Raw genomic sequence first — 26,855 nt, forward strand, 5'->3', positions numbered from 1 at the left:
TCATAATTAGCTACAGGTGCTGCGCAGCTGTGCCAACAAATAAATCTTTTTATATAAAAAAAAGTGGTTCTGCCACTGCAAAGCATGCAACACTCAATGGAGTAGCTGCAGCTAGTTAGACAGCAAAGTAAACTAAATAGCTAAGGGCTATGGGAGTTTTCAGCAAGTGGACAGTGTTTCACGATGCAGAGAAAACTCTAGAGAAGGAGCTCAGAGCCAACCCCTACCACCCCTTCCAGGAGGTGTACACTGGAGAAGAGAATCGAGACCCAGACCAGAGTACAGGTACGTATTTACACCACTAGACTATTAAGGCTGCATTTTTAGCTACAAAAAATAATGTTCTGCACTGCAGTGTACATGCATGATGTATCTATTAAACCCTCTTCACCCACTCACAGTGTTTGTGTACTCAAAGAGGCGCATCTGGTTCTACATTTTTCTTTTGCTAACTCTAGCAAGTGTCCTGTTCATAATCCTCTGGTCCTCTTTAGGAGGAGAAAATGTAAGGCACACGTACGACAAAAAATCAATACATGTGGTTAATGATTTTTGTTGTTGCAGGAATACTTGATATTTGCTGTAGCCTCCCTAGGTATCGGTGGATACATGTCTGTGGAGTACTACAGTATACACACACTAGTGTTGGACCCAGTCATGAAGCAGTACAGTGTGTACAGGGGGGAGGTGCTGATTGTCACACAACATTGCCACAATATCTACGTTAGACTCATGAGCAAGAAACCAGGTACAGCGATTCATCATAAGGTTCACAGTTCACATACGTACATTCGATATTGAAAAGAAGTTACGGGCTAATGAATGTGTACGTACATGTATGTATGCCTAAAATGTACACAAAGTTAACGCTATCCACATAATTAGGTGGGACCAAAAATACACAGTACTACCTGATTGTAAATGGATGGGGACTACCAGAAACAATAGAGCTATGCAGAGAAACTTCTAACAGAAAGGTAGTACATAGGCATTCGAAACATTACCTTGATCAATCCCTTGGCCCATTTTCAACTTTCAATCGTCTGTTTGTTTTTCCCCCAATTTTTAGAAATTGCGGCAGCTGGGACATGACTTGGCCACCTGCTTGGGGATCAACTATTTTGACATCCATGACCTGTCAAAACATCGTATCCTCCAAATACACTTTAGCTACGTATGTGACAATTTAAAATATGACTTTGACATATAACCCAGATATAATTCGCCATAAACACCCAAGAACGGAAAAAACAGACACGATGGTTAGACATGAAGAGTAACTAGAACACTGACAGTTTCTTATGTTCTGACTTTGAGGATATTCTCTTGAGTAAAGTCTGTTCCTCTCTGATCAGTTGAGCTATCTCTCTGTCTGTTTGTGTGAGCTTCTCAAGTACTTGTGTTTCCATCGTCTTATTTCTGTAATAACGTTCACATTTAAACTGCATGTATGTATATAGTGTACATCTATGGTTGAAATAGCATGTACAGCGGAGCAAAAAGCGTAACTGTAAGCATTTGTCGTACACACTAGTGCATATGACCAGCCATATTTCTGTATCAAGGTGTTGTTACTTACTTTCCTTTGTGTCTCGACAGTGACTCCCTCAGTGAGTGCTTTCGTTTCTTCATCAAATTGATGTCTTCTTGCACTTTAAACAGCTAAACAGATATAATGATGTCCAGGTGCACACCTAAACACTTGACGCTCACCTTGACATTAACGTTGTCATTGTCCTTCTTTGTGCTTGATGCTCCATACTTCTCTTTAGCCATCTGCAGTTGACTGGGTGCCTTTTCTGCGAGCACACACGAGTAGCATCAGTGAGTGCACAACAACTAGATACATTGCAATCATCTTAAAAATTAATATGCGAGGTTGTTAATAATGTGAGTTTCGAATTGGACCTACTTTTCTTGAATATCCTGGTGTTAAGAAACTGAAACATATCTGCAGACTCTTCAACCTGCCCCTCATCTTTAGCTGTGTGTTTAACTCCTTTGGTCCTCTTCCTTCTCTTCCCTGACTCGGCCTGCTTCTTCTCACGTATCTCTGCACAGGCGTCCAATGACTTGCCAGACGGCAGGATGATGATCTCTACTGGAGCCACTCGTCCCTGGCCACCCTTCCCAAGTCCTTGTCTGCATGGGTGAATGAGACAACAATTAATTATGCGTAGGCCCAATTTTCAGCCTTTGAGCTCTCGTGTGCTTTTGTTGTTGTCGGATTACAACATACACAAACAATTACAAGGGTATACGAGACTCTAGATTTGACATCTTGGAAGGGACCATAAACCATGACCAGACACGTGGATACAAACATACCCATGAATATATCCCATCTTCTTGAGTAGCTTAGAGCCCACTCCCTGTTGAGTAAGATAAGACACAGTCAGTCACAGACACCATCGGCCAAGCCACAACCATGCGTACCTTGGTATATTTCTCCCAGTCTCCCAGTGGTCCATTAGCAGCTAACGAGAGGGGCCACCCCTCCAAGACCCTCACTCCTTCCTCATCATCACTGGATGCACCAGACACATCACTCTCATCAGGTGAATCTTCTAAATGCAGGTTAACTTATTCATAAACCATACATTACATAGGATAATAACACACATGTAGTAGACTCTTGCTATTCCGGCTCTCTGAAGTACGGCCACCTCGACATACCGGCCATTTCTTTTGGCACGGATGCTAGCTAGATGTTTTTACTCACCCTGAAATGCGGCCACTCGCTATTCTGTATACTGGCCAGTACTGGCTACCCCAAATTAGGTATTCAATTGTAATTTTATACTTTTATTACGTCCAGATATGACGTTTTGGGTGTGGTTTGGCAGATAAAAACGGAATAGGAAAACTTATCCTTACCCTTAAAGCAGTTATGGCAACCGTATGTATACCTTGTGGCATCACATGATCCAACTCCAGTTGAGCAGTAACATTGAGTGTGTTGAAATGTACCTCCACCGTCTCTCCCAGTGAGCTGCAGAGGAGGTGGAGGGATTAACCACCATTAGTCGGCAAGACAATAACATCAGCTCTATACATAATATGACTTTGAGAACTCATAAGTTGATTATGATTAGGGTAGCAGCTAGAGATTGACTGAGCCTGAGGCTAATGTATCAGCAGCAGTGTACCTTATTATGGCAGGGTACCAGAGGTCATCAGTGTGCTTGCCAAGGCAATTCCCTCCAACTCGAGCCAGTCTGCAGGACAATATTTATTGTTAATACATGAATTTGCATTGACACCATTGCTGACAGTAGCTATACATGACAGTACTATACAATGCTAGTTGACTGGTATCAACACAAATCCTTATTCAGTATTCTACATAGATCAGACAAACTCTTGAGGCAATAAAGTATACAAATCAAAGCTTTGACAACGTAGCTAGCTTACTCAAATGCTGGCTCTTGGTAGGGTTGTAGCTCAGAGAGTAGCACTGTATGACCGTGAGAGAACTTGCATGTCTCCTCTGTAAACTTACAGCTGCCCTCTAAGAAGAATGGGCAGGGCTTCATGGCTGCATACAGCGGCTGTGTGAAGAGAACTCGAACCTACAGGTATGTGTATAATAGATATGAGAGGTGAATAGTGCCAAAATAATGGTATTATGAGCTGTACTAACTAGGAGGCGGTTTTTAGTTAGTAGTGGCAGGATTAAAGAGAAGAGGGATATGAACTAGATCACGTGAGCTTATGTACTCAGCAGCGTAAAAACGTTTAGGCAGTAATGTTATAACCGTATTACTAGAATGTTTTGCGACCATCAAACATTTGCGAACTTTGCGAGGGTTGATCAATTTGCAACAATTAAATCCGCAAAACCTAAATTATTACTAGTAAATACACATGATCCTTTCCAGAACACAATAGTTAGATCGCAAATGGTCACATTTTCTGCTGATTTGGCTCATTCGCAAAGGTATTTCACTCGCTAGTAATACGGTATTCTATCAGGAGTAATCATATTCATGCTTAGCTACACTCTACTCGTGGAATGAACCCTGATATTACAGTGGTTCCCAACCCTACAAGCGCCCAGGGTTTGGCTCTGCCCAACTACTCAACTACTGACTATATCTGGACTACTGTTTCCCAATAGCAACTGCGCGTAGTTAAATGTACCACCTACCTCAAAGTCACCAGTTTCTCCATCACTGGACTCCTTGCACATTATCATGGCATTGTGGTAGCTCACAGCACCCCATGACTATGACATACATGTTATTGGTAAATGCAGCGACAAATCCAAGGCTTACAGAGGCGTGCTAAACTTGCTTCAATATTTACTAGAGCAGTAAGTGATAGTAACATGTTCTACACACCTCCCTCACAGGAGCTCTGCACTTCATCCCATGTAGCTCTTCCTCTGCAATAACGTCCTCTGACTGTACGTCCCTCTGACCACTCCCCTCCCCTGACTGTACGTCCCTCTGACCACTCCCCTCCCCTGACTGTACGTCCTGCTGAGCAGGGGCTGGTTGAGAGGAGGGGTTACCTGAGTCACTGTGGAGCATTAACAGTAATTTCTGCTTCTTCACTTCCAATAAACTCTCTGTGAAGGTGTGGAGAGATTAATTGCACATTTGTCAATAGCACTCCACTAGCTGGTTTAGAATGTGCGAGCAAGCACACACCATCTATTGTACAGTTAGAGTAGCATACATATGGGGTTTGTAGTGTTCGACTATAGAAAAAGGATGCACCTTCGGTTAGCTCGATGAGCTGCTTGAGATCCTTGCAGAGCTCTAACATACTGTCAGTGTCCACTCCATCTCGGGTCATTTGCTGTTCCACCAGCAACATCTACAACGGACAATTAATGTCTATCAATGTGTTGCCCCCCCCCCCCCCCCCCATGGCCCAGGACATACAGGGGAATTTGACTTGAAATGTTGGCCCCATACTGGGGGATTTGACCTGGCCTCTGGCCTTGCGTAGTAAAGACTGTGTGCAAATAGCTTGGAGCTCAAAACCCCCCGTGTTGACTGGGGGGATTTGAACAAAAAATCCTCCCCTACCCGGTAGGGGGAATTTGATCTGGGGTACCGGGTATGGTCAAATCCCCCATGTTAGCCCGACCCATCCCAGGGGGGGGGGGGGTAGTGGGGCGACACATTGATAGGTGCATATAAATAATTACGTATAAAACCTGACCACACGTACCAATAGAGGCTATGCACGTACGTACGCACTGACATTGTGGCAAAGCCATCGTACAAAAAGCGAGAAAGGGTCATGTTATGATGATGTTGTTAAACCTGAGATTTGTATGTGTCAATCTGTGATTCCAACTCCGCTTCTTGACTCTGTAGCTCCATTGTACCCTAGCCCTCGGAATCTGGATTGGCATTGACAGCAAGGGGAACCCCCACTGCATCTCTCACAACTTATCCGGTCATTGTCTCGAGTCTCACAATTTTATATGCTGACTTGCTGACACATGGCTGAAGCTGGCCCCAGTAGAGCTTTGGGCACCTCAGTCCACTGTCCCTACCACCCCGAGGGACAGCTCATAGAGGACCACTCGGCAGGAGACATGATCTGCCCAGAGTGTGGCTTGGTTGTGGGTGACAGGTACATTATTTATAGGATTGTTGATATTAATTTTAGAAATAATACCAGGTTGCAAGATTGTAACATCTACATCTAGTTATTTCTTGTATGGGTGATGGGTTATAATGGCTGAGCTGAGTCCTGGTGTGATCATCGGCCATTGAGGATGTGGCTGTTTCAATATGATAGTCCGAGCCTAGTGTATGAAGCTATTAATTAATCAGACGTCCATGATCTGGTTCACTTTGCCATGGTTATGTTCTATACGATATCTTGACGTTGGAGATAGAGTTTCCTGTGATGCCCCCTCTAGATACCTTAGAAGTGTCTCAGTGGCCATTTCCAATTCTCTGTGGTTGTATTGTCTACATTGTATTACCTTTAGTATTGTGTGTTTGTTGTTTGGCCTAGAGTGATAGACGTTGGCTCAGAATGGAGAACATTCAGTAATGACAAGTCCTCCACTGACAGGTCTCGTGTTGGAGGAACAGAGGTCAGTTGTAATCTAACACTTTCAAATCTTCGTTCTTCCCGGAAACTCTATCAGCAGTAAAACAGTAAAATTGCTACACACACGTAGTTGTAATGAAGTCTCAAGTTTAGTGTATTAATCTTCAGCCCGGAATCAATTAGGTTTTGACACAGATGGTGTATCACTTGAATTCTTTAAAATTAGCTACTGAAGGTTAATTAAGTGTATAGTTTAATTATACATGTTCTGTTGTACATGTTTTGTTTTTGTCTGTCTTAGTAGGTAACAGATTTGTATTAGCTTCTATTCGGGCAATTTTCTGTTTACCTTCTGCTGCTTTGTTTAATAAATAAATAAAATTGTAAACCAGTGCGTTTAGTGTATGTAATACACAGTGCCCATATCCAAACGTTAGTTGCAATTGCTTCTTCAATTTCCTCCGCAAAACTATACTTGTGGAAGAAGCACAATTAGAATTCACTTTCAATTTCAGGACTCATTTCTGGAGAGTGGTAACTTGACGACATACATTGGCACCATCACCTCAAAGCCAGGCTCAGAGACAACTGGCACCAGTTTCAAGAACTGGCAGAAGGGAGGCGGGGTAAGTGATAGCTAGCACTCACCTGTTAACTCGTCCTGCCTAATTTCTCAAAGGTTATAAAAATAACTAAAAATTGCCATTAGTAGGTAGTACCTTGTTTATTGATATAAAACAAAACATTGAAAACTTCTACAGCTTGAGCTGATGAAGGATGATGTTGTTTTCAGTTTTAGTCGGTGGTTGTTATTTGTTGTTTGGTTGCACAGATGAGCGCAGCTGATCGAAGTCTAACCACTGCCTCTGGGGACATCAAGAACATGGTGGCCAAACTCAACCTCACCAGAAGCATAGAGGTATTTTCAGTCATGATGGAAGCTAGTGATCGTCTTCCAACCATTTGATCAGTCTTTAATTAGGTCATGTTTGAAGATAGATTCAGTTATTTTAAGGTCACACACGGTATCAATTTATAGTTAAAATTCTACGCATCAAGTGATTTCTACTGTGCGTATACGTATGTGTGCATATGTACAATCGTGTAAACGCTTCAAACTTACACACCACTCCTACAGTAGTGCCTATTAGAGCACGGGCACGAGAAATGTTTCCCCATGGTGGTATGAGACAATTGCTTCCTCTTTCCTTAGGATAGATGCAAGACTCTCTTCAAGCAAGTCTACAATGAGAAGAGGTTGAAGGGGCGTGCCAACGATGCCATAGCAGCTGCCTGTCTCTTCATAGCCTGCAGGCAGGAGGACGTGCCGCGCTCCTTCAAGGAAATCTGTTCCGTCTCTAAACATCCCAAGAAAGAGATTGGCCGATGTTTCAAGATCATCCAACAGGTTATCAAGACTACAGTCACACCTGTCTCCACTACTGACTTCATGGTGTGTTTGTTATAATCATATGTATCAGCAAAAACAGGTCGTATTAACCCTGCTGAGCGGTTTCTCCTTACTGTAGCCTGGTATTGATACTGTAGTAGAAAGGGGAAGGTAGTGTTAAGGGCTGAATAGTTGCTTTTTCCTGGTACCTGATATCTTAGAATATGACACCTAACATGGGAGAAATGTAAATGTGGTAATCATAACTGTACAACACACAATTTAGTGTTCCTACATGTAATTATAACTGTACTATATAACTGTACTATATGCACTTAGATCATGTTTGCCATAAACACTGCAATTTGATTGGCTAAAGGAAGTGTTCTATCCAACTTATAAAATCATGTACTTATTTAGAGTACTTCACTTAGAAAATCATGTAGCGATAAGAATATTCAAATCTGATTGGCTAAATACTCATGGTTGCTATGATCTAAAATGCTTAGACAATGTTTAGGAAGTTTCCACATGATTTAGAAATCCTCAGGGCTAGTAGAACCCTCACTGCGTTCGGGATACTACAACCAGCCCTTTGGGCTTCTAAATCATGTAGTAAACAGTGTCTAACTATTATGTAGAGTCATAACCGCCTCTTTCCTAACTCTAACTCTAACCCCCCCCCCCCAAACAGTCTCGCTACTGTACCAACCTCCAGCTGCCCATGCCCGTACAGAAGGCTGCTAGTCACATTGCGGAGAAAGCTGTCAGCTTGGATCTAGCTCCTGGGTGAGTCCTCAATTTTGTTTTCATTTATTTTGTTAGCTTATGGTGGATGTTGTACATAATACCTGGAAGTGAAACTAAAGGTAGCTGTAAAAATAATAATACTAACTATAAGATTTGTTAAATATGCCATAAATGTAACTGTTACATGGAATAACAACAAACTGTGACCACCATTACAATAATAAACAAAAGTGAGTTAAAGCCCACCCTATAATCTTGCCCTTAATCGTACACACGCGACTGCCAGACGTACTGAATATGACTCATGCGAAAATCATTTCCGTACTCGTACATGTTTTCTAGGTTTCTAAATTCTTTTCCCCGTATACTAATCACTGAAATGAATGCCTAAATTCCACTTGTAGGCGAGTGTATCTTTCTGTTGCTGCCGCTGCTATATATATGGCTTCTCAGGCTTCGGCACAAAAGAAAACACAGAAAGGTTAGTTTCAAGCCATAACCATGATTGTTTTTAGAGTTACAGTTACAGTTACATTGCATCATTAAATTGTACGCAACTCTTTATACTGATAATTATAACTGACACAGCAGGTGGCCATTGTTGAGGGTGTTTTGTGTTTGATGTGTTTCGACTCTTCCAAACCTCTTAGAATTATGGCTCAACTTAGATACACAGCTTTGTTGATGAATACAATTTTTTCATTAATTTTGGTAACTGGCCTTTTTATTGCAGTACCGTATAGCGGGAAATTTTCGCGGGTGCAAATTTTCACTATTTGGCTCCAGAGCCCTCAGCAGAAATTTCGTGGGTTCTAATATTTGCGTTTCTATGCCAGGAAACCACACCCACCAATAGCTTTGCATGTGAAATACTGGTGCGTGGGAGTTTATCCCAGTTTTAATTTTCGCGTCTGCCTGACCCTCGAAAAACGCGAAATTTTTGCACTTCACAAAAATTTATCGCTGTGCGGTATATACTTTTCTGCATGGGCGCCCATTAAGAAGAGTTCCTGTTCCATTGTACATTACGTACAATGTCTGTACATAACAAATTGGAATATTGCATGAAAGAGATCAATTAGCATACTCTCATAATGTCTTGTACTAATGGGGTCATTCCATGGCGGTCAACATAACATGCCATTTCCGCATCAGGTGCTGGTGGACAATTGTTATGGCGTGGGTAGACGAGAAAATACAATCTATGTACTTTTTGTTAACCTATAATATAAGGGTTAGGGTTAGGGTACAAATTGTTCAAATTGCGTACGTGTAAGTTAGTTGTTAGTGATTGAAAATAATAATTGCTGCACTGTTTTATTGTGTGGGTTGTTTGTTTGTACAGAAGTGGGGGACGTAGTGGGCGTGGCTGATTCCACCATCCGACAATCCTACCGACTTCTCTACCCAGCCAGAGATAAACTGTTCCCTGAAGGCTTCGCTTTTACAACTCCACTGGATCAACTGCCGAAACACTAATATTGTCACATGTCTAGGAAGCCTAATAATAACTCAGCACTTAGTACTATTAAACAACGCTATCTAGGCTGACATTCATTTACCCAACTAGGTAATCGCTTTTTTTAGGTGAACCTTTTACATAATTACAATCATGTTCATGAGCGTATGTCATAACATTGTATTTAATCCCACTTTTTTCTATGCAATCTGCTCAGATTTTGAGCATTCCCACGAGCATCGATGTTTTGATTTACTTGTTATAGCCATTTATAGTTGTGACCAGAACAGTCTACCATCCACTGATTAGGTTGTTCCTGGTATCCACTTACCTATAAATATCATTTTCAGGTTGTCAAATTAAATTCTCAGAGACTCATGTAATCTAGGTTGGTTTTTAGATTCTTCTCAGTGTTTGTTATTAAGCACAGCTATTTGTGTTGTGTTCTTGGTTGCTGATTGCTAGCAGTCCAGCGTGTATGAATATGTTAATGGCTGTTCTTTCTTATGAAACTGGTATGAAATTGAATGTTAACTTCCTAGTATTCTCAAATTGTGCATTAAATAAGTGGTCTGCATGTTGTGACTATTAAATTGCCAATGACATCACAAACTGTTAGATTTTTATATATAGATCTAGTACATTTCCAACCAGCTTAAATTTTGCAGTAAGGGCAGTGTTGTATAGACCTGTATATAGAATCTAACTCAAGCAAGTGTAAATTCTCACCAGCTCAAAACCAAAGGAATGCAATGTCTTCTATGGTCCAATGTTTGTATAGCTACCAGCTACCTCACAGAGCCCCTGTGTATGTGGAGCAAGTTGTAGAGCAGCCCATAGATGTGTCTACCCATGATCTGAGTGACCAGTCTGACTCTGACAGTGAGCCTGAGGAGAGTCCTGCAGTTGTTGCTGCTGTTAGCAATGCAGAGAGAGGGGACATACTGCATGTGAATGAGACTGCAGAACCTCAGTTTGCAAGGGAACTGCTGGTGTTCTATCTCTTTGGAAAGATACTACCAAGGCATGGTATGTTCAGATATACCAAGTTGACTGCATGCAGCAATGCTTCACTAAATCATAGATTGAACTCTTCAATCTATGCTAAAATGTAATGCTGCAAGGAAGAGTGATGTATGCATGCATATAATAATTATGTCAGAATGGTGCAGCAAAAGCCACCTTTCATATATATGTATATAAGCTGATACGGTTGGATATAACGTTCCTCTAAAAACTATATAAGTTGTAGCTGCATGTGATGTGACTTTCGATAAAAATTTTTAAGAATGCGTAATCAGTGTGCATGCATGTTTTGTGTTAAAGAGGAAAGGAAAGGATTGTACAAACCTCCAGTGAGTTCATATGTGTTGTTTACCAGGTCATTGTTTTTGCTTCCTTATTGAGAATGAGCAAATTTATAATGGAAAGGAACTCTTTATGCAATTCTGAAACGGACTGTTGATTAATGTTTGCTGCTATAAGTATTCATGCAGTCAAAGTGCAACAGAATCGTATAATTATTGTATCATGCACCGTCTCGTGTATTCATATGCAGATCACTTGAGGACTGAATCACTGAAGAGACGTCTCAGTGAAGTGAAACAACTCTATTGCAACATTCCCTCCATCCTTCATTTTAACTACTCCACAGTAGCCCTGGACCAGATCGGTGTAACAGCCAGACAACCATTGCCCAAAGGTATTTTTTTTTTGCCTAAAGGTATGCATGCCTCAATGCACACCAGTTTGTTCCAACCTTGTAGCTAAATGAACATTCTTTCATGTATGACACTATATAGTATTATAATAGCCTGTCTGTGCCTTCTCTGTGAGCCTCTCTGTATGCAAACGGTCAAGTATTTTTTGCAATAATTATATAGATACTGTTCTTGGTCCCTACTCTGGCAAGCAGCTCGTCGCTGATGATATCCTAAACAAAGGCGAACACAATGAATATCTTTGGGAGGTATGTTTACGTCCATACTGCATTGCAACTTATCTGCTGTGAATAATTATAATTACAAGAATATATAGACTGTGTACGAAACAGCATCTATTTTGTTATAGACTTTATAGGAAAATGTGTATCACTGATATGTATATCACAGATACAGAACAATTATAAATTCACAGAATGATTTCCTTTGCTTACTTATCTAGGAATCGGTTTTAAAAATGAACAAACTCTGGTAGTACCAACAGCCACAGTTGGTACACAGTGCTGTCTAGCTAGCTGCACTTTCACTATCCTCAAGTAGCACCAATCTTAAGTAACTCACACAAAGAAATGGGTACACATTATTTGAAACCACTATGTCTTGTTTCTTCCATTGGCACCCCAGTTTCCGTGTTTCTGTAAGGAAACACTGTTTATAATTGCAGAGGCACCGCTGAAAATAGGCCTTTCCCAATTGTAACAGTTACTTTTCCTGTCTCATTGTTCTACGTTTGCAAGAAATCGTAATCATTTGATGTTAGTTTACTCTCCTACACAATCATACACACATGTACAGGTGCACGATCAGGCTGGTGTGAGCTCGTTTATAGATGGGAGTGACCCCAAGTATGGCAACTGGATGTCGATGATACAGTGTGCACGCTCTAGAGAAGAACAAAACTTGAAACTGACTCAGAAATTTACTTCAAGAGGAGTACAATTGTATTACATTGCAATCAAACACATTGATTATGGCCAAGAGTTGCTGGTTTGGTACGACAATGAGCAAGTTCGGCTCTATTTTGGCCTACCGATAGCACTAAAGAACGAGATTGATTCCAGTGACAAAATCGCTACAAATTTTGGTGGGTGCAAATAGTGTTTCATTAGTTTCCCCCATGTTTAATTAAGTTCACGTTTATTTTCCCTAAGTGTTCTCAAAAAAGAAAACCTTTCCAAATGGCAACCCACTGTTGAAAATACAATATTTACCCTCTCTTGATTATTGTAGCAATTACTGACGTATGAAAAGATACCTCGTTTAGTTTTCTTACACTAATACTCAAATTAGAAATTAAATGCACTCATTAAAAATAAACTTGTCCTAAACAGAAAAACAACATAACCAGGTCATTCCCTATGCTCAATTATCTACCCTATAAAATTATAATTTGATTGCAGCTTACAAGATAACAATGTGCAGTTTTCTGAATACAACTGTGATTATATATAGTCCTACACACACAAACACATTTAATAAGCTCAATTCCTTCTCACATGCACATCCCACAGACTCTCATTCAACTCTTAATGGAGAAGAAACTGAGTCAAACACGGTTGAGTTAACTATCCAGCATACTCAAACTGACACTAACGCTGGCAGCACATGTACAGACGACAGTGGTGTGTTCTCAGGTGATCAAGAAACGGACTCGGTGGGTATGCAAACCGTTAAAATCCCTCGAGACAGCTCCCCTGAGGAGGAACTTGACACCCCCAAACCGCCTCTTCTCAGACCACTCATGAGCGTAGTCCCAGATGATGCTTTATTCATTCAAAAGCCACCTACAATTCCGATCAGACCCACACCACAGTTAACAACGTACACATACATACAGGCTCCAATTGCACCACCCCAATATGGATACATAGGTGTAAGAGACAACTCGTACAGCCCTCAGCTGTCTCCAAGGCGACTAAACGCTCAAACATGGCCGGGAAAGCAAAGGTCCCGTTCTCGTAGTCCAGGCATTACTAAACCCGGTGAAAACACAGGAGAGAGTAGCAGTGACACATGGAGGGCTTGTGGCAGTTCAAAGAACCAGCTGCTCTATGGGATGTTCACTCGGAGCGAGGATAGTGGTCGATGGCGATGTACAAGATGCGAGAGACACTTCAACTCACAAGGGAGCTTACGGGCACATGCTAGGATCCACACGGGGGAGAGACCATACAAGTGCAAGTTTTGCTCCCGAACATTTTGTCAGGCAAGCACTTTGAGGAGCCACGAAAGATTACACACTGGAGAGAAACCGTACAAGTGTGGGGTATGCGGACGAGCCTTCACACAATCAGCTGGTCTCCGCTCCCATCTCAAAACTCATGTGGGAGGAGCTAGGTTCGAATAACTGTCGTGTCTGTTGTTCGTTTTTTTTTTTTAAACAGGTTCATTTATCGTTAATAACACAATTCACATGTTACCATTTATCATTCACAATAACTATATCAGCATTCACGATTTCTGTTATTGCCATGACATTGTTTCTAAGATGTGTACAAAACAACAGTCCCAGACTTGCTAGCAGTGTCAGCCAAAACAATCTGTATTCGTATCATGGCACCCAATGCAATACAGTGGCTAGATGTGCCTACCTGAAGACAGGACACCCACTGTAATTGTATTGTTACAATGATTAGAGCAAATTCGTTGCTAGAACCAAAATAGGGCATAAAGAGTTAGCAAGTTAGCCCATTGTTCGTTGTTATTTTTCTAGGCCATACAAAGACTACACAGAACGATAGAGGGCCTTGGTATCCAAGACAAAATACAAGTGTGATGCCAAGTCCCCTCCCCCGATCCATGTAGAGTAATTCAGTTTCAAAAAAGTTGATGTAAGTGCCTCATGGATTGTTTAATAACGTCAATTAACACGTTAATGATCAAGTGTTGAGGACGGAGAAAAATTCAAAGGACTATGCTGTAGTTAATAGGCAAACATACTGACCTGAAAAGAACACATGGGTTGGAGGAATCTAGTACAAGGCTCAAACAGTGTATCTCACTCAGTCCCAACCATGTGATCAAATACTCTGAATACCTTTACCATACAGAACTACAACGCATGTGGCGAGAGTGACTTATTATCTACAAAAGCAATTAACATGCATGTGACATACATCGCATGTGCATTATAATATGAACGTTCTCAATACATTAAAGCCCGTCTATTGTAGTCACCCTAATGCTTATGATAAAGCCAACTAGGTCAACTAGCCTCCACAGCACATCATAACTACTTCACCATTAACCAGTGTTAAGCTCACACTATTATAGCCACTGCCCATGGGTGACCGCTATAATTATAAACACATTAATTTTCATTGTACACAACAATTTCTCTTGTGCATGTATGTACACGTAAGACAAAAAGGTTTGCCAACAATAATATTGATAGGGTGCGTATGTGCTGAAGGGAAGTACAAACGAGGCATTATAAACATAATCACCTCTTAATGAGAGGTCTTAGTGAAGCTAGTGATATGAGGACAGCTTCTTCAGTTCGAATAGTTCTACTTCCCTGAGAGGGGCATGTGTTGAGGTAATGGTGGAAGAGACCACTCACTTCCTCCTCCTCAAGACTACTGTCACACTCCAGAGAATACTCAAGACCTTTCACACCACCAAACACAATCAGCAGGTGCCTGGACGGGCAGGAAACATTTGATCAAACGTGTCGACACAATGCGCTGCTAAGTAATAATACTGACGCGCACCTATTCTAATTAATGCGAATGTCTAATTCCGTGAAACTTGGACATGTGTTTCGCCTACGTAGTACCATAAAATTAATTTGTTTATTTTGTGCATGCACGCGCACATAATGTCACTAGAGTGAATAACGGTCAGAGGTGACCTTTGTTACGTGGTTGTTTTGGGATATGGCCTTTTTTCAGAGTTGGCCGTTAAAATTATTCTCATGTAGGGTCGTTTTTAACTGCCTCATACATACACAAACAAACAAAGCAAGTATTGTAGCTCACCTGAAGCCTGGCAATGCTGCTAGAGCGTCCACACTGTCTCCACGCTCTGAGGTGCCTATTGTGACGTCGTAGCCACCCTATGTAAAATTGAAGATACGCCCAGGAGCATAATTATATGAACGTACAAGCAATACAAGCATGTAAGAGTAGGGTCGACTGTACACAAACTACTAACAGTCGTCAAGCGTGTAATAAAAGTCATACAGTCCCTTCCGCGTTAAATTACACGGTCGCGTAGCCTCGAGGCACGGTTTGGTAAGGGGTTGTCGTGATAATTATGTGTTTTATGCAATATACAGGCAACTCGTCCTCAGGGTTTCACCGTCGTACCTGTATACACTCGGTTTCATGCTATATCTATTACATACTTGGAGTTCACTAGGAAACAAGCTGAAATATACATAATGTAATACTAGTTTCTTAGTACACGCATCGATCTACACCGTGGAATTCTGATACATAATCCGAGCACACAAAGCAGGTACATGTAACACATTTTTGCAATCCTCTAACTCATAAAATCAGTACCACACAATGAGACCACCCTACGTACACATATTACAGCGACCTGATAATTTGGTGCCTTCTGAATTCACTCACTTGAAAAGGGCACTCGGTGAACACAGAGCCGAAGTTGGAGGCCAATCTGACGTTATAGCCCCAGTAGAGCCCTAGTTCTTGTCCTGGGGTCAAAGGTGAGACTGCCACTCCTCTGTGATGCTTGGAGCCTGTACGTGTGCACATGCAACAATTTGTTATCTTTCTGTCGTTATAGAAGCCTTTGACTTTTAGGCTGTACAGTTGGCATTGGAGGTTCCACCAGAATCGAACTTACTCGGTTTTGTTGATTCCTGTATTCTCACTGTAACTCTAACCCCAGGCTTCAGTAGCTTGTCAATCTGCACATTCTGCGCGTACATATTGATAGTAAGATACGGTATAGTATATTGCTGTACATGTAGCTATAAGTATACAACCTTGATCTCAAGCAATTTACTTGAAGTCTATTAGCAAGCTTTCAATTGAGATGTTGCGTGTGCAGGTGCTCACTTTTCTCATTCCACAGTCGACGTACGATCCTCCCCTAGCTCCTTGTTTGATTGGACGATCCAAGACCACCCCCTCTCTAAAAGAGGTGTGGTCATCTAGACGCATGTGGTGAGGGCAATCCAGTGGGTTCAGCAAACCTGGAACGAATGAATGGAGCAAAAATGTTGCTCAAACTAATAGCATGAAACAAAGACACATACAGTACATGTAACAAGGAAGCCTATCTGTAACTATTGTTTCATTTTACTAGGCGCTGCAGAGGGAAACAGATCGCAAATACACGTACATGTATATTTTTAATAATGAAACAGTTTTGTATGTGCAAATCAAGAGGAAACCTTAGGCTCCAAGACCACAAGTGATGTTTACCACTTCTTATAGCAACAGTGTGACATGTAGGTATGTATTCCCAAGGCTACTAGAATAGTTTCCCTGGCCAGCCTCTCACTTACATGCTAGTTTGAGGTCTGGGTGCATTGGGCTACTAGTCCCCCTGGCCAGCCTCTCACTTACCTGCTAGTCTGAGGTCTGGGTGCATTGGGAAGAGCTGCTTCCTCAGGTATTGAGGCGTCTCTAAATACTGCAACAGACGAGCAAGGAACGTGTTACCATCGCTACGATGACTGATAGGTGTGGCCTTCCTGTAGCAAGCAAAATAACATTATGGCCTGCTTAGCAGAATATCATACATTGTGCACGTACTAGCACGGAAGAAAAAATAAACTTTAGCTTTAATGATGGACTATAATCATAACTAGAGCACTAAAGTGCAAACCCTCGGCTGGTGTCATGATTAAAAAGAAACCAGAAATATAATGCAGTGCATATAGTGATGTTGTTATCATGTATGACTTGCACAGCAACTCAGGAGCAATAAAACTAAACCAGACTGGAGGCATGCTGAAACATTTGAGAACAGGTAGTGGTACTATAATAGTACCACTCAGGGGCGTAGCCAGACTTTTGAGACAGGGGTTTCTGCAGAAAAATCAGCGGCGCGATAGCGCCGCGAAATTTTTGTGACCACGCCCACTTCCGGTACCACACCCTCTTGATTGGGGCACACCTACTGTTATTGACTATTGTTCATGACTTTTTTACATGTTTGTGAGAAGCTAGCTAGCTATAGACGTAACATACTAGGCATGCAGGTGCCAATTGTGTATTGCTAGTCTAGCTGAGCAACAATTAAATGTCATTTACCTGAGAGGTTTCATGTGGCTGAGATTGTTCTAAACTTGTACACTTCCTGAATAAAGTTGTGCTTAGAGCTGAGTCTGAGAATACTGGAGCATTCAGGATTGATACTAGATCTAGAACTTAAGTCTTGGTCTTCTTTGTTTGAGGTAGCTAGCTAGCTGAGACTAACTAGCTGAGACAAAGCCAAATTGAAACGCTTCACGATGCTGCTCTGATTATTGATTTGCAGCCACGTGTGAAAAGATGGGCAGGGCTGCATGATTTCAATTATAGGGAGCCCTGCCCAATTTTCTCAGCAGCTCCTGGGGGGGTTTCTGGGCAACCAGGAAACAATGGTAGCTACGCCCCTGCCACTACAGTATAGATATATGCACTGTGGATTAGGATCACAGTAAAGAAGCCTGGAGTCTCAGAGAAGTATGGCTCCAGGTTCTGCATGGAGTAGGATCCCAGTCAGCAGCAGGAGCTATAATTCAAGCTTCTACTTTAGTGACCATTGTTCCTGGTATATACAGCTTTCTACTTTAGTGACCCTGTTCCATCGTTCTTGGTACAGGATCACTTCAGTTATAAGTAACACATGTGCAAGTTCTGTTCAAGCTACATTTTGCTCGCTTTTATTAGACAAAGGACCGAAAGCTGCCACTATCAAAAGTACTAACTTGTTGTGTGGAGGCTACTCATGCTGTAAACGCAGTTCTAGAACATCCAGGTAAGCAGACCTAGTCACAAGCTTATTCAAGCTTCTTAGCTTTTGCTCGACAAAGAAGCTTTAACATCAAAATCTGCCACTATTTAAATCAAGATATTGTTCTGTGAAGGCTATCCATGCTGTAAACGCAGTGCTGTGGCATCCAGGTGAGTAGATATACCTGTGACAAACAAACAGACAAACAAACCAACAGACTGCTATACCCGTGGCCACCCACGCGCGCCTCGGGTAATAAATACAGAACTGCGCCATCACTGATGGAATATATGCTCCTTTTGAAACTTGGACACTCTACACATGTATGCATACTTAATATATGGGTGATCCATATAGTCAGAAAAGCAGAAAAAAATGGCTGAAGAGTATACCGTATCACTAGAATATTTTGCGGGTGAAAAACCTTTGCGAATGAGCCAACTCAGCAAAAAATTTGACCCTTTGCGATCTAACTATTGCGTTATGGCAAGGATCGTGTGTATTTACTAGTAATAATTTAGGTTTTACGAATTTTATTGTTGCGAATTGATCAACCAATCGCAAAGTTCGCAAATGTTTAATGCTCGCAAAACATTCTAGTAATACGGTATCCAAATGTGGAGGGCAGTGACATAGATATTAATCAATATCAATAGCGGAGGATTCAAAGATCCCCTAACCTTCTCTAACGCACCTTCCTGATCCCTGCTCGTCAAACACCACAATCTCGTCCACCTGAAATACGACAGCTGCTCGAGCTATCTGTCCAACCAGATACGTCTTGAGCTCTGCTGACTGAGCATTGTCTACTATAGAGCCAGGTAGAGCAATACTTACAGTGTGTGGAGTCAGTGTGACCTCTGTATAGGGTTAGAAGGATTTTATTGAGCTGAGACTTATTATAGAGACTTGTTGCAATTGTGGTATTGGTATTAATATTCACGCAGAACATGCTAGCGAGAAGTAATGATGGTCTATTGATCAACACGTACCGAGGAGTTCAAGAAGCAAAACGTTAACACACCTTTCACGTGCTTTTCTTCTTCAGTCTTGGACTTTTTCATTTTCTTTGATTTCAGATGCTCACTACTAGATTTATTTCCAGAGTCATCCTGTATTACCGTGATTGATGTAATTACAGCGCCACCATAATTTAAACGCCACGTCAGCATCAGCATAATTTTTGCGGCCCTAAAAGAAGTGCCTACTGTTATTGTAATTACTTTTTCTGGTGCTTATAAAAAGGCTTGTTTTCTAAAGTAGTAGGCAAAAAAAGCATTAATCTCTGTGTGGAGAGTTTTATCTAGAACTAGTTGCCAGTGGCCTCTGCCGTGTCATCTTTCAGCCTTTAGAAGTCGCTCTAAGCGTTCTTATCAGCACACAACCAAAATCCGGAAGTTAGCTTTAAAAAGAGGGTGTTTTACATTAGAATCATTGTAAAAATGGTCGTCACTGTCCGCTTATTGCCTTGTGAACTGCTACTTTTCAGGCTCCGCTCATTTCCAAAGGAGAACACTGACTCTCGATGTTTTTGCTACCGTTGCACAAGTTATGTTTGATGCCTCATTTCTTCCCCAAAAAGATCTCTATGTCATGAAGTAAAGTTCAAAAGTTAGCTTAAGTGTCTGCTAATACTTGTCACAAAATATTTGGTCCCATGAAATATTCGCCCCCCCCCGACCAAAATATTTCAGGAAAGCCATAATATTCTCATGGTCGGGGGGGACCGAATATTTCAGCTATCGCCTGTAATATTTGGTCCCCCCAGTCCATTGACAGATAGCGATTGCAGTGAGTCTGTAGTTATTATGGACATCTTCATGCAGATCAAGTCTAAGTACAGTCCCAAAACAGATAGCCTTGCTCAGTATTAACTCGTTGTACAGCAGACCTATTTACAATAGTGAAAAATTTCTCTCACAAGGACAAGGAAAGCACTTCAGAGTTGCCACAACGTCTGGTATATTGTCATTTATACAACGCCGGACATGGCTCTGACTAGCAGAGAGATTTTACTGGAAGGGACTCTGTAACAAACATGCGAATGTCTAAACAATAATTATGCTAGATCTACCATTCCCATGCAGCATAAAATGAGGAAGACAAGCGCTAAATGTGGCCACGTACTGTCTTTGGATGTCCTGACCAGTCTACTTTCAGGATGCCAAGATGTTCGAGGGGCTTGCGTTAGTGTTACACTGACTAACGATTGCATGTTTTGCTGTTTATTTACAGCAGCGAATCTTGAAGGCTATTAGCTTGCCCTGATTGTTCTAGCTTATGACATCTACTTCGTACTAACTACTTCGTACTAACTTCTATTTTATTTGCTATGCATTTCTTCTTTTTAAACTGTTCAAGTAACTCTTTTTACAGTGAGGACCATATATTTCAGAGGAGGACTGAATTTCACGATACTGACTGAAATAATTTGTCTAGGGGGACCAAATACCGTATAGCGCGAAATTTTCGAGGGGCTTAATTTTCGCGGATTTCGTGGGTTAGAATCCTACACGAAAATTAAGTCCACGAAAATTGAATTACCTGCTATAGCATGCATAGATTTAAAGGCGTGGCTTCCGGTAAGCAGTCATTCCGCGAACATTGTGCAACGAAATAGCTTTTAGAGGCTAATCCACGAAATATAAGTGCCTCGAAAATTTTGCGCTATACGGTATTTCGAAATATTTGGTCACTCCCGGAAAAAATCTTTCATGACATAATTTTATACCCTCCAGTGCTCTATACTAGCCTCGAGACCAGCCGTTCGTTGTCTGAAAGAACGCCTGGTCAAGTTCTAATGTAGAACTTGTCTAATTGGTCCAGGAATTTTTTGGACCGGTAATTGCCCGCAACAATCATAGCTACCCGTGAATATCATTATGATGCTTCCAGTATAAACGTGCAGCTATATAGCTATAGTATTGTTGTTTGCAGTTACCGCAATCATGTTCAAAACTATAATTATACTCAAGCCTAACCACTCGCTGACTCAGCTAAACGAGTTCTACATTGGAACTTGACCAGGCGTTCTTTCAGATAATGAACGGCTGGTCTCGAGGCTAGCTCTATACAGTGTTATAAAATACATGGTCCCCATAAGAATTATTATATCTAAAACATGATCTAAAACATGGTCCCCATAAAACACTCTATATTATGGGGACCATGTTTTAGATATAATATAACTAGCTTACACTTTTGGTAGCTTCACGAATTCTCTTCATTTCTCACACGTGGAACTGTTTGGTAAGGATCGTACAAGACCTAAACCAAAATTATTATGCCTCGGTTACGGTATTACCATAATTTATATAATTAACAATCGTGACCAACCTCCTCTGGTGCTGGGGCTTTGGGGGCTTGAGCACCCCCCTGTCCTCCCAGACAACCATGAAATATCACTCAGTAGCTAGCTAGCTAACTGTGCAGCTCCAGAGATACGTGCAGCTCTATCTCATCATACAACGACAAGTCATGATCGACCACGCCCAATTGAGCATGCGCAATCAGTATTGCCATTCCAATGGTTATGTAATGCTAAATAGCTGATCAAGATCCTCTGCACTCTCCCAGTCACCTCTTGCTCCACTGAGAGATACTGAGAAGCAATGACTAACACCAGAATGACTGGACATCCCCATTGCAGTGATTGACCAGTTTGCTAGGATGTACCCCAGGAGAATAGTGCATGGAGATCCTACAAGATGACTGACTCATAATTATCACGCTATGAGATCCCATTTGAGTGTATTTAGCAGAGAACTATGAGCTATAGTACCGGTACTATAGATTGCTCTGGGCTACAAACTACAACATTATACATTGTATTGTCATTTACAAGAAGATACACATGTAATAACATAAAAATTACTGTAGCTAGATGCTTTATCTAGTAACATAGTAACAGAACTATAGAATGGAAGAGAGAAGCTCTAGAGGAGAATAGTAGGAGCTGCTCTTTTCTTGGGCAGTGTGCTGTACTTTTTTGCTGCAAGGCTGCATGGGGGAGGAGCTGGATGTATGAAAGATGCGCCGCAATAAATGAGGGGGCGTAAAATCGCGCGTGGCCCCATTTTTTCTGTATTCTTGAGCACCCTCCTGCTTTTTTTTTTTTTTTTTTTTTTGGACGTGAAAGCTCTCCATCTCGGGGCTAAGAAAAAATTACATTGTACAAAAGAAGGAAGTAGTTTAGTGATAGTAATTATGTAGCAGTCAAAAATAAAAACAAAGCGAATATAAGTAGTTCATAGAGGAATTATGTATTCAGGGGGGGGGACTCGCCCCTCCTGAGATACAAGGTTGATATTGTCCATGTAGACAGGTCTGTGCAACGATGAGCGGCTTCCTCTAATGCACATTATTGCAGAGCGGATCGATGCAAAGGATAGCCTGCATCTAAGCCATCCCATTACTGCTGGGTACGGATTTTGTCTTTTCGAGGATAACAAATCAGCGAGCCTCTTGTAGAAGGTTGCTGCTTCTTTGCCCATTCCTCCCCAGGTTGAGAGGACTAAGGGTGTGAAGACTCCCCGCTCGATTTCTCTGACCCTTTGTCCGTATTCCGCTTCAATCTCTAGAAACGCCCCTGGAAATGGTGAAATTGATCACTTTTAATGTTGAAAGTAAAGAGAATTTAGCTCTAAAAAGTTGACTAAGCCACGCAGCCACTATCACTAAACAAATAAATGCTATACAAGAAGGAATAGCTCTTAGTCTTACCAGAGATACAAAAGAAAGGGGATTGGAAACGAAATTTTTACGAAATTTTTGCGTGAAGCATTCCGCGTTATAGGGCGTGGCTCAAACTACAAAGGATTATATTTATAGTCAGCATGCTCATTACCAGTCTTGACTGCTCTACAATGTGCTGTACATAGAAACAGTGAAATTGATCATTTTTAATGTTGATTTTTCTAAAAAGTAAAGAGAATTTAGCTCTAAAAAGTCGACTAAGCCATGCAGCCACTATTACTAGACAAATAAATGCTATGCAAGAAGAAATAGCCTTTACTATGAAGTCGTAGGAGGGACAGGCCCGTGGCGTGTCTAAAAGTATACTAAAGCAGTTTGAAGGACTATACTGCAAACGTTTATGAACAGTACAGCTTATCTATAGCATGAAGCCATTCTATGTAGCACTTAGATACATAATAACCAAGTCAAGCAATGTCCTTTGCTGTTTTGACTTCACAGAAGGGACAGAGAAAAGTTGACATAGAGTAATTCAAGCTAAACTCAAAAAAATTGGAAACAGAGTAAAGACAACGGACTTAGAGCTTGTCAGTGGTATAAGCTTACTTCTCTCAAGTATCTCCCAGGCCCTGAGTGATCTCTAGTGGATAGGAGAGCTAGAAACCAGGGATATAAAACTTTTCCATGTAATTATTTGCGAGCGCAATAATTACACGGAGTGCTTCACCGGATGTCAGTCCTTTTACATAGGGCGTGGGCGGTCGTTTCCAATCCCCTTTCTTTTGTATCTCTGGTCTTACTAAAGTTTACTTGTATATTTGACGACCATAACTGCTTTTTACTAAATATCACTGCTTTTTACTAAACATCACTGCTTTTTAGTAAGTATCACTGCTTTAGTAAGTATCACTGCTTTTTAGTAAATATCACTGCTTTTTAGTAAACATCACTGCTTTTTACTAAGTATCACTGCTTTAGGACAGACATCACAGGCCCTCTTTGGCTGTGGTTTAAATCGTACCTACATGACAGGATACACTTCACAAGTGTTATTAATACTCCATCCAACTACTTACCAGTTATGTCAGGAGTTCCGCAAGGAAGCATCCTAGGCCCACTGTTATTTATTATTTTTATCAATGACCTACCGGAGTGCATCTCATCTGCCAATCCATTTCTATTTGCGGACGACACAAAGCTAGTAAAGTGCATCACTTCTACGGAAGACCAATTGGAATTACAAACAGACATCAACCAGTTGTCATCCTGGTGCACTACTTGGAACATGCAACTCAATGAAGGAAAATGTAATGTGCTGCGCATAACTCATCCTAGCTGGCACGAAGACAACCCTAATACACTCTACTCAATCCACAATTCTCACCTTAACTTTGCTACAAAAGAAAAAGACCTAGGCTTGTGCATAGCCAACAACCTCTCCTGGTCACTGCATTATAACCTCATATCGTCTAAGGCCTACCGAGCTCTTAACCTCATCCGACGGACGATTTCAATGAAATCAGAAACCAGCACAAAAAAATCGTTATATATAACCCTAGTTAGATCCCAGGTCACCTACTGCTCCCAAGTCTGGAGACCAAATTTGATCAAGGACATTCAAAAACTAGAAAGAATCCAGAGGAGAGCCACCAAATTCATACTCAATGATTACTCAAGCTCATACAGATCAAGGCTGTCCGATTTGAAGCTACTACCTCTAATGTACTGGTTTGAAATACAGGACATAATGTTTCTAGTAAAGTCACTAAAGGAACCCTCGGACAACTTCAATATAAGAGATCACATCAAATTCGTTACTGGTCGCACCCGCTTCAGTTGCAACAACAAACTCACTGTACAAGCCAATCACTACAGCGCAAGCAGACACTTCTACCTCAATCGTATCACAAGGTTATGGAACTTGATGCCCACTATGCTGATGGATATCAGCGCACCACTAACTTCAACAAAGAATACACTCCACCATTACTTCTGGGAGCACTTCAAACAAAACTTTGTCTCTGACATCCCATGTACCTACCACTTAATGTGCCCATGCAACAGATGCTACACACGTAATTATAGCTAGCTTCACATGTAATCATTAAATTATCCAGCTGTGTCGCTCAATGCGGCACAGTCTGTCAGCTATAGTCTTTGCTACAACAATCACTTGTTTTTATATCATTCACGTTACAGGCTGTAAAGTCTTAATAATAATAATAATAATAATAATAAATAGTAAGTATCACTGCTAAATATCACTGCTTTTTACTAAATGTCACTGCTTTTTACTAAATCACTGCTTTTTAGTAAATATCACTGTTTATGCACTGCTTTTTATAACACTGATGTTTAGTCAATATCCGTGGCTCGAGGAATAGCGCCTTCTCGTGGACATGTTCCTTAAAAAAAGGATTTTGATACAAACGGCACTCCATATAATGGAGGTTCCAATTCCACTGTAGTTTGATGTGCTGTGGAGGATTGACCTAGTTGTATATACCCGAGAGAAATATTTGGTCCCTTGCACCATGCTTGCACCAATCCCTCAAAATAGGCAAAATCGATAATCATGTAGTAAATTATAATTATTTTAAAATTAGTGTGTATGGAATTTGTGTTTTGTGCAATCAATTAAACTGTTGTCTGAGCATGCGTAGTAGATTCGATGAGGTGTATATACCTCTCATAATGTACAGTACAGAGGTGTAGTCTTACAAATTTGGCTTCAAATGATGTAATTGTGGTTTTGCATCATAGTGAGTAAATTTCCTTGTGGTTACAACCACAAAACAACAGAAAAGAACTATAGAATACAAAGACTGTGGGATGGCTAGATCTACTTTTGACGAAGCTGAATGGTATGACAAGAACTCGCCCACTCAATTCAAAGATGGGTTGCGGCTCATAAAGCTTGCAGATCCCCAGAAAGGAGATAAAGTCTTGGACTTCGGTTGTGGCACAGGAAATCTCACAACTCATTTTTCTGAACTGGTTGGTCCGGAGGGGAAGGTGATTGGAGTGGACCCTGATGGTGAGCGTCTGGCCTTGGCTCGAAAGACTTACTCTGCTAGCAACTTGGAGTATGTGCAAGGAAGCGCGAACGAGGTACCGGGGGGAGATTACGACATCATCTTCTCCAACCATGCCATGCACTACTGTCCTGATAAGAATGCCACCCTCAAAACACTCGCCTCCAAAATGAAGAAAGGAGGGAAGCTGGTTTACATAATTTGTGTTGAAGATCAAGTTAAGGTATTCGCTGACAACATGCCTGGACTATTTGGAAAGAAATTCAGAGATACCTGGGCAGCTTATTACCACTACACCAGTAGTGAGGACTACAAACGCTACACAATCGCTAATAATTTCTCAATTGATCACAGTGAAATAATTGTTTGCAGATACGACTACAAGAACGTGGAAGAGATGGTGGAGTTTCGAAAGACTCATATACGAGGAGAGTATGATGATTCTGAGTTCAACCTTGAGGCCATGAGACGTGCGTATGGTGAAGAGCCATTTCACCATAACTACGACTACCTTCTAGTGAAAGCCACCTACACTGGATGAAGCCTCCTAGAGTCTTAGCTATTTATATATGTAGTTCCTAGGAGCACAAGGCCGGTTAAAGACTGATGCGATATGCGCATGGTCAATTGTGTATTATTTATGATGTACTCTTATAATTATACCGACTCTGCTATAATATGTTAAGTTGCCATGGATGCATGTATGACTACTAATGCATGGGGCTCAACCTAACACTGTTTGGTTGAGCCACAGATTGAAGAGTTAACTCTTCAATCTATGGTTGAGCCCCATGACATACATGTTAATGACAATGTACAATTTCAACCTTTAATTATAATGACCAGTTCCAAATAATTATATA

The 26,855-nt window shown here is 41.2% G+C and overlaps 6 protein-coding genes across 10 annotated transcripts; 4 read left to right on the forward strand and 2 right to left on the reverse strand.

The window, feature by feature from the left end:
• The first annotated feature begins 3 nt into the window (after positions 1-3).
• On the forward strand, positions 4-1,358 carry LOC135342561 (cation channel sperm-associated auxiliary subunit TMEM249-like). Its single transcript, XM_064539304.1, has 6 exons — positions 4-285; positions 402-505; positions 565-748; positions 886-977; positions 1,070-1,148; positions 1,216-1,358. The coding sequence occupies exons 1-6, from the start codon at positions 150-152 to the stop codon at positions 1,278-1,280; spliced, it is 660 nt and encodes a 219-aa protein (XP_064395374.1). The 5' UTR covers positions 4-149; the 3' UTR covers positions 1,281-1,358.
• LOC135342556 (zinc finger CCCH-type with G patch domain-containing protein-like) lies at positions 1,178-5,422 on the reverse strand. Of its 3 annotated transcripts, XM_064539298.1 has the most exons (14): positions 5,280-5,422; positions 4,725-4,824; positions 4,432-4,573; positions 4,344-4,398; positions 4,151-4,228; positions 3,415-3,572; positions 3,150-3,218; positions 2,910-2,992; positions 2,437-2,567; positions 2,329-2,372; positions 1,913-2,142; positions 1,714-1,799; positions 1,580-1,662; positions 1,178-1,419 (listed from the first exon to the last, which is right to left on the reverse strand). In XM_064539298.1, exons 1-14 carry the CDS (start codon positions 5,337-5,339, stop codon positions 1,281-1,283), a joined length of 1,458 nt encoding a protein of 485 aa, XP_064395368.1. In that variant the 5' UTR covers positions 5,340-5,422; the 3' UTR covers positions 1,178-1,280. The 3 variants fall into 3 exon arrangements, with proteins under 3 accessions (XP_064395368.1, XP_064395367.1, XP_064395366.1); XM_064539297.1 differs by having other exon boundaries at positions 2,437-2,564; positions 4,344-4,573; XM_064539296.1 differs by having other exon boundaries at positions 4,344-4,573.
• Positions 5,423-5,451: 29 nt separating this feature from the next.
• LOC135342558 (transcription initiation factor IIB-like) lies at positions 5,452-9,882 on the forward strand. Its single transcript, XM_064539300.1, has 8 exons — positions 5,452-5,595; positions 5,986-6,067; positions 6,540-6,650; positions 6,857-6,943; positions 7,238-7,477; positions 8,109-8,203; positions 8,569-8,645; positions 9,510-9,882. The coding sequence occupies exons 1-8, from the start codon at positions 5,462-5,464 to the stop codon at positions 9,641-9,643; spliced, it is 960 nt and encodes a 319-aa protein (XP_064395370.1). The 5' UTR covers positions 5,452-5,461; the 3' UTR covers positions 9,644-9,882.
• Positions 9,883-10,025: 143 nt separating this feature from the next.
• On the forward strand, positions 10,026-13,849 carry LOC135342555 (histone-lysine N-methyltransferase PRDM9-like). Its single transcript, XM_064539295.1, has 5 exons — positions 10,026-10,652; positions 11,182-11,325; positions 11,507-11,592; positions 12,140-12,428; positions 12,856-13,849. The coding sequence occupies exons 1-5, from the start codon at positions 10,376-10,378 to the stop codon at positions 13,689-13,691; spliced, it is 1,632 nt and encodes a 543-aa protein (XP_064395365.1). The 5' UTR covers positions 10,026-10,375; the 3' UTR covers positions 13,692-13,849.
• Positions 13,850-14,658: 809 nt separating this feature from the next.
• LOC135343407 (putative methyltransferase C9orf114) lies at positions 14,659-21,759 on the reverse strand. 3 transcript variants are annotated; one of them, XM_064540416.1, is made up of 10 exons: positions 21,599-21,759; positions 21,460-21,504; positions 19,287-19,374; positions 18,957-19,122; positions 16,888-17,015; positions 16,375-16,511; positions 16,160-16,232; positions 15,925-16,052; positions 15,325-15,401; positions 14,659-14,985 (listed from the first exon to the last, which is right to left on the reverse strand). In XM_064540416.1, the coding sequence occupies exons 2-10, from the start codon at positions 21,487-21,489 to the stop codon at positions 14,787-14,789; spliced, it is 1,026 nt and encodes a 341-aa protein (XP_064396486.1). In that variant the 5' UTR covers positions 21,490-21,504; positions 21,599-21,759; the 3' UTR covers positions 14,659-14,786. The 3 variants fall into 3 exon arrangements, with proteins under 3 accessions (XP_064396486.1, XP_064396485.1, XP_064396487.1); XM_064540415.1 differs by having other exon boundaries at positions 21,460-21,529; XM_064540417.1 differs by lacking the exon at positions 21,460-21,504.
• A 3,942-nt stretch (positions 21,760-25,701) lies between these two features.
• Positions 25,702-26,848, forward strand: LOC135343149 (demethylmenaquinone methyltransferase-like). The gene has a single exon (XM_064540121.1). The coding sequence runs from the start codon at positions 25,790-25,792 to the stop codon at positions 26,531-26,533; it is 744 nt and encodes a 247-aa protein (XP_064396191.1). The 5' UTR covers positions 25,702-25,789; the 3' UTR covers positions 26,534-26,848.
• Positions 26,849-26,855: the final 7 nt, after the last annotated feature.

This window comes from Halichondria panicea, chromosome 10 (assembly GCF_963675165.1).
Source record: "Halichondria panicea chromosome 10, odHalPani1.1, whole genome shotgun sequence".
Lineage (NCBI taxonomy): Eukaryota > Metazoa > Porifera > Demospongiae > Suberitida > Halichondriidae > Halichondria > Halichondria panicea.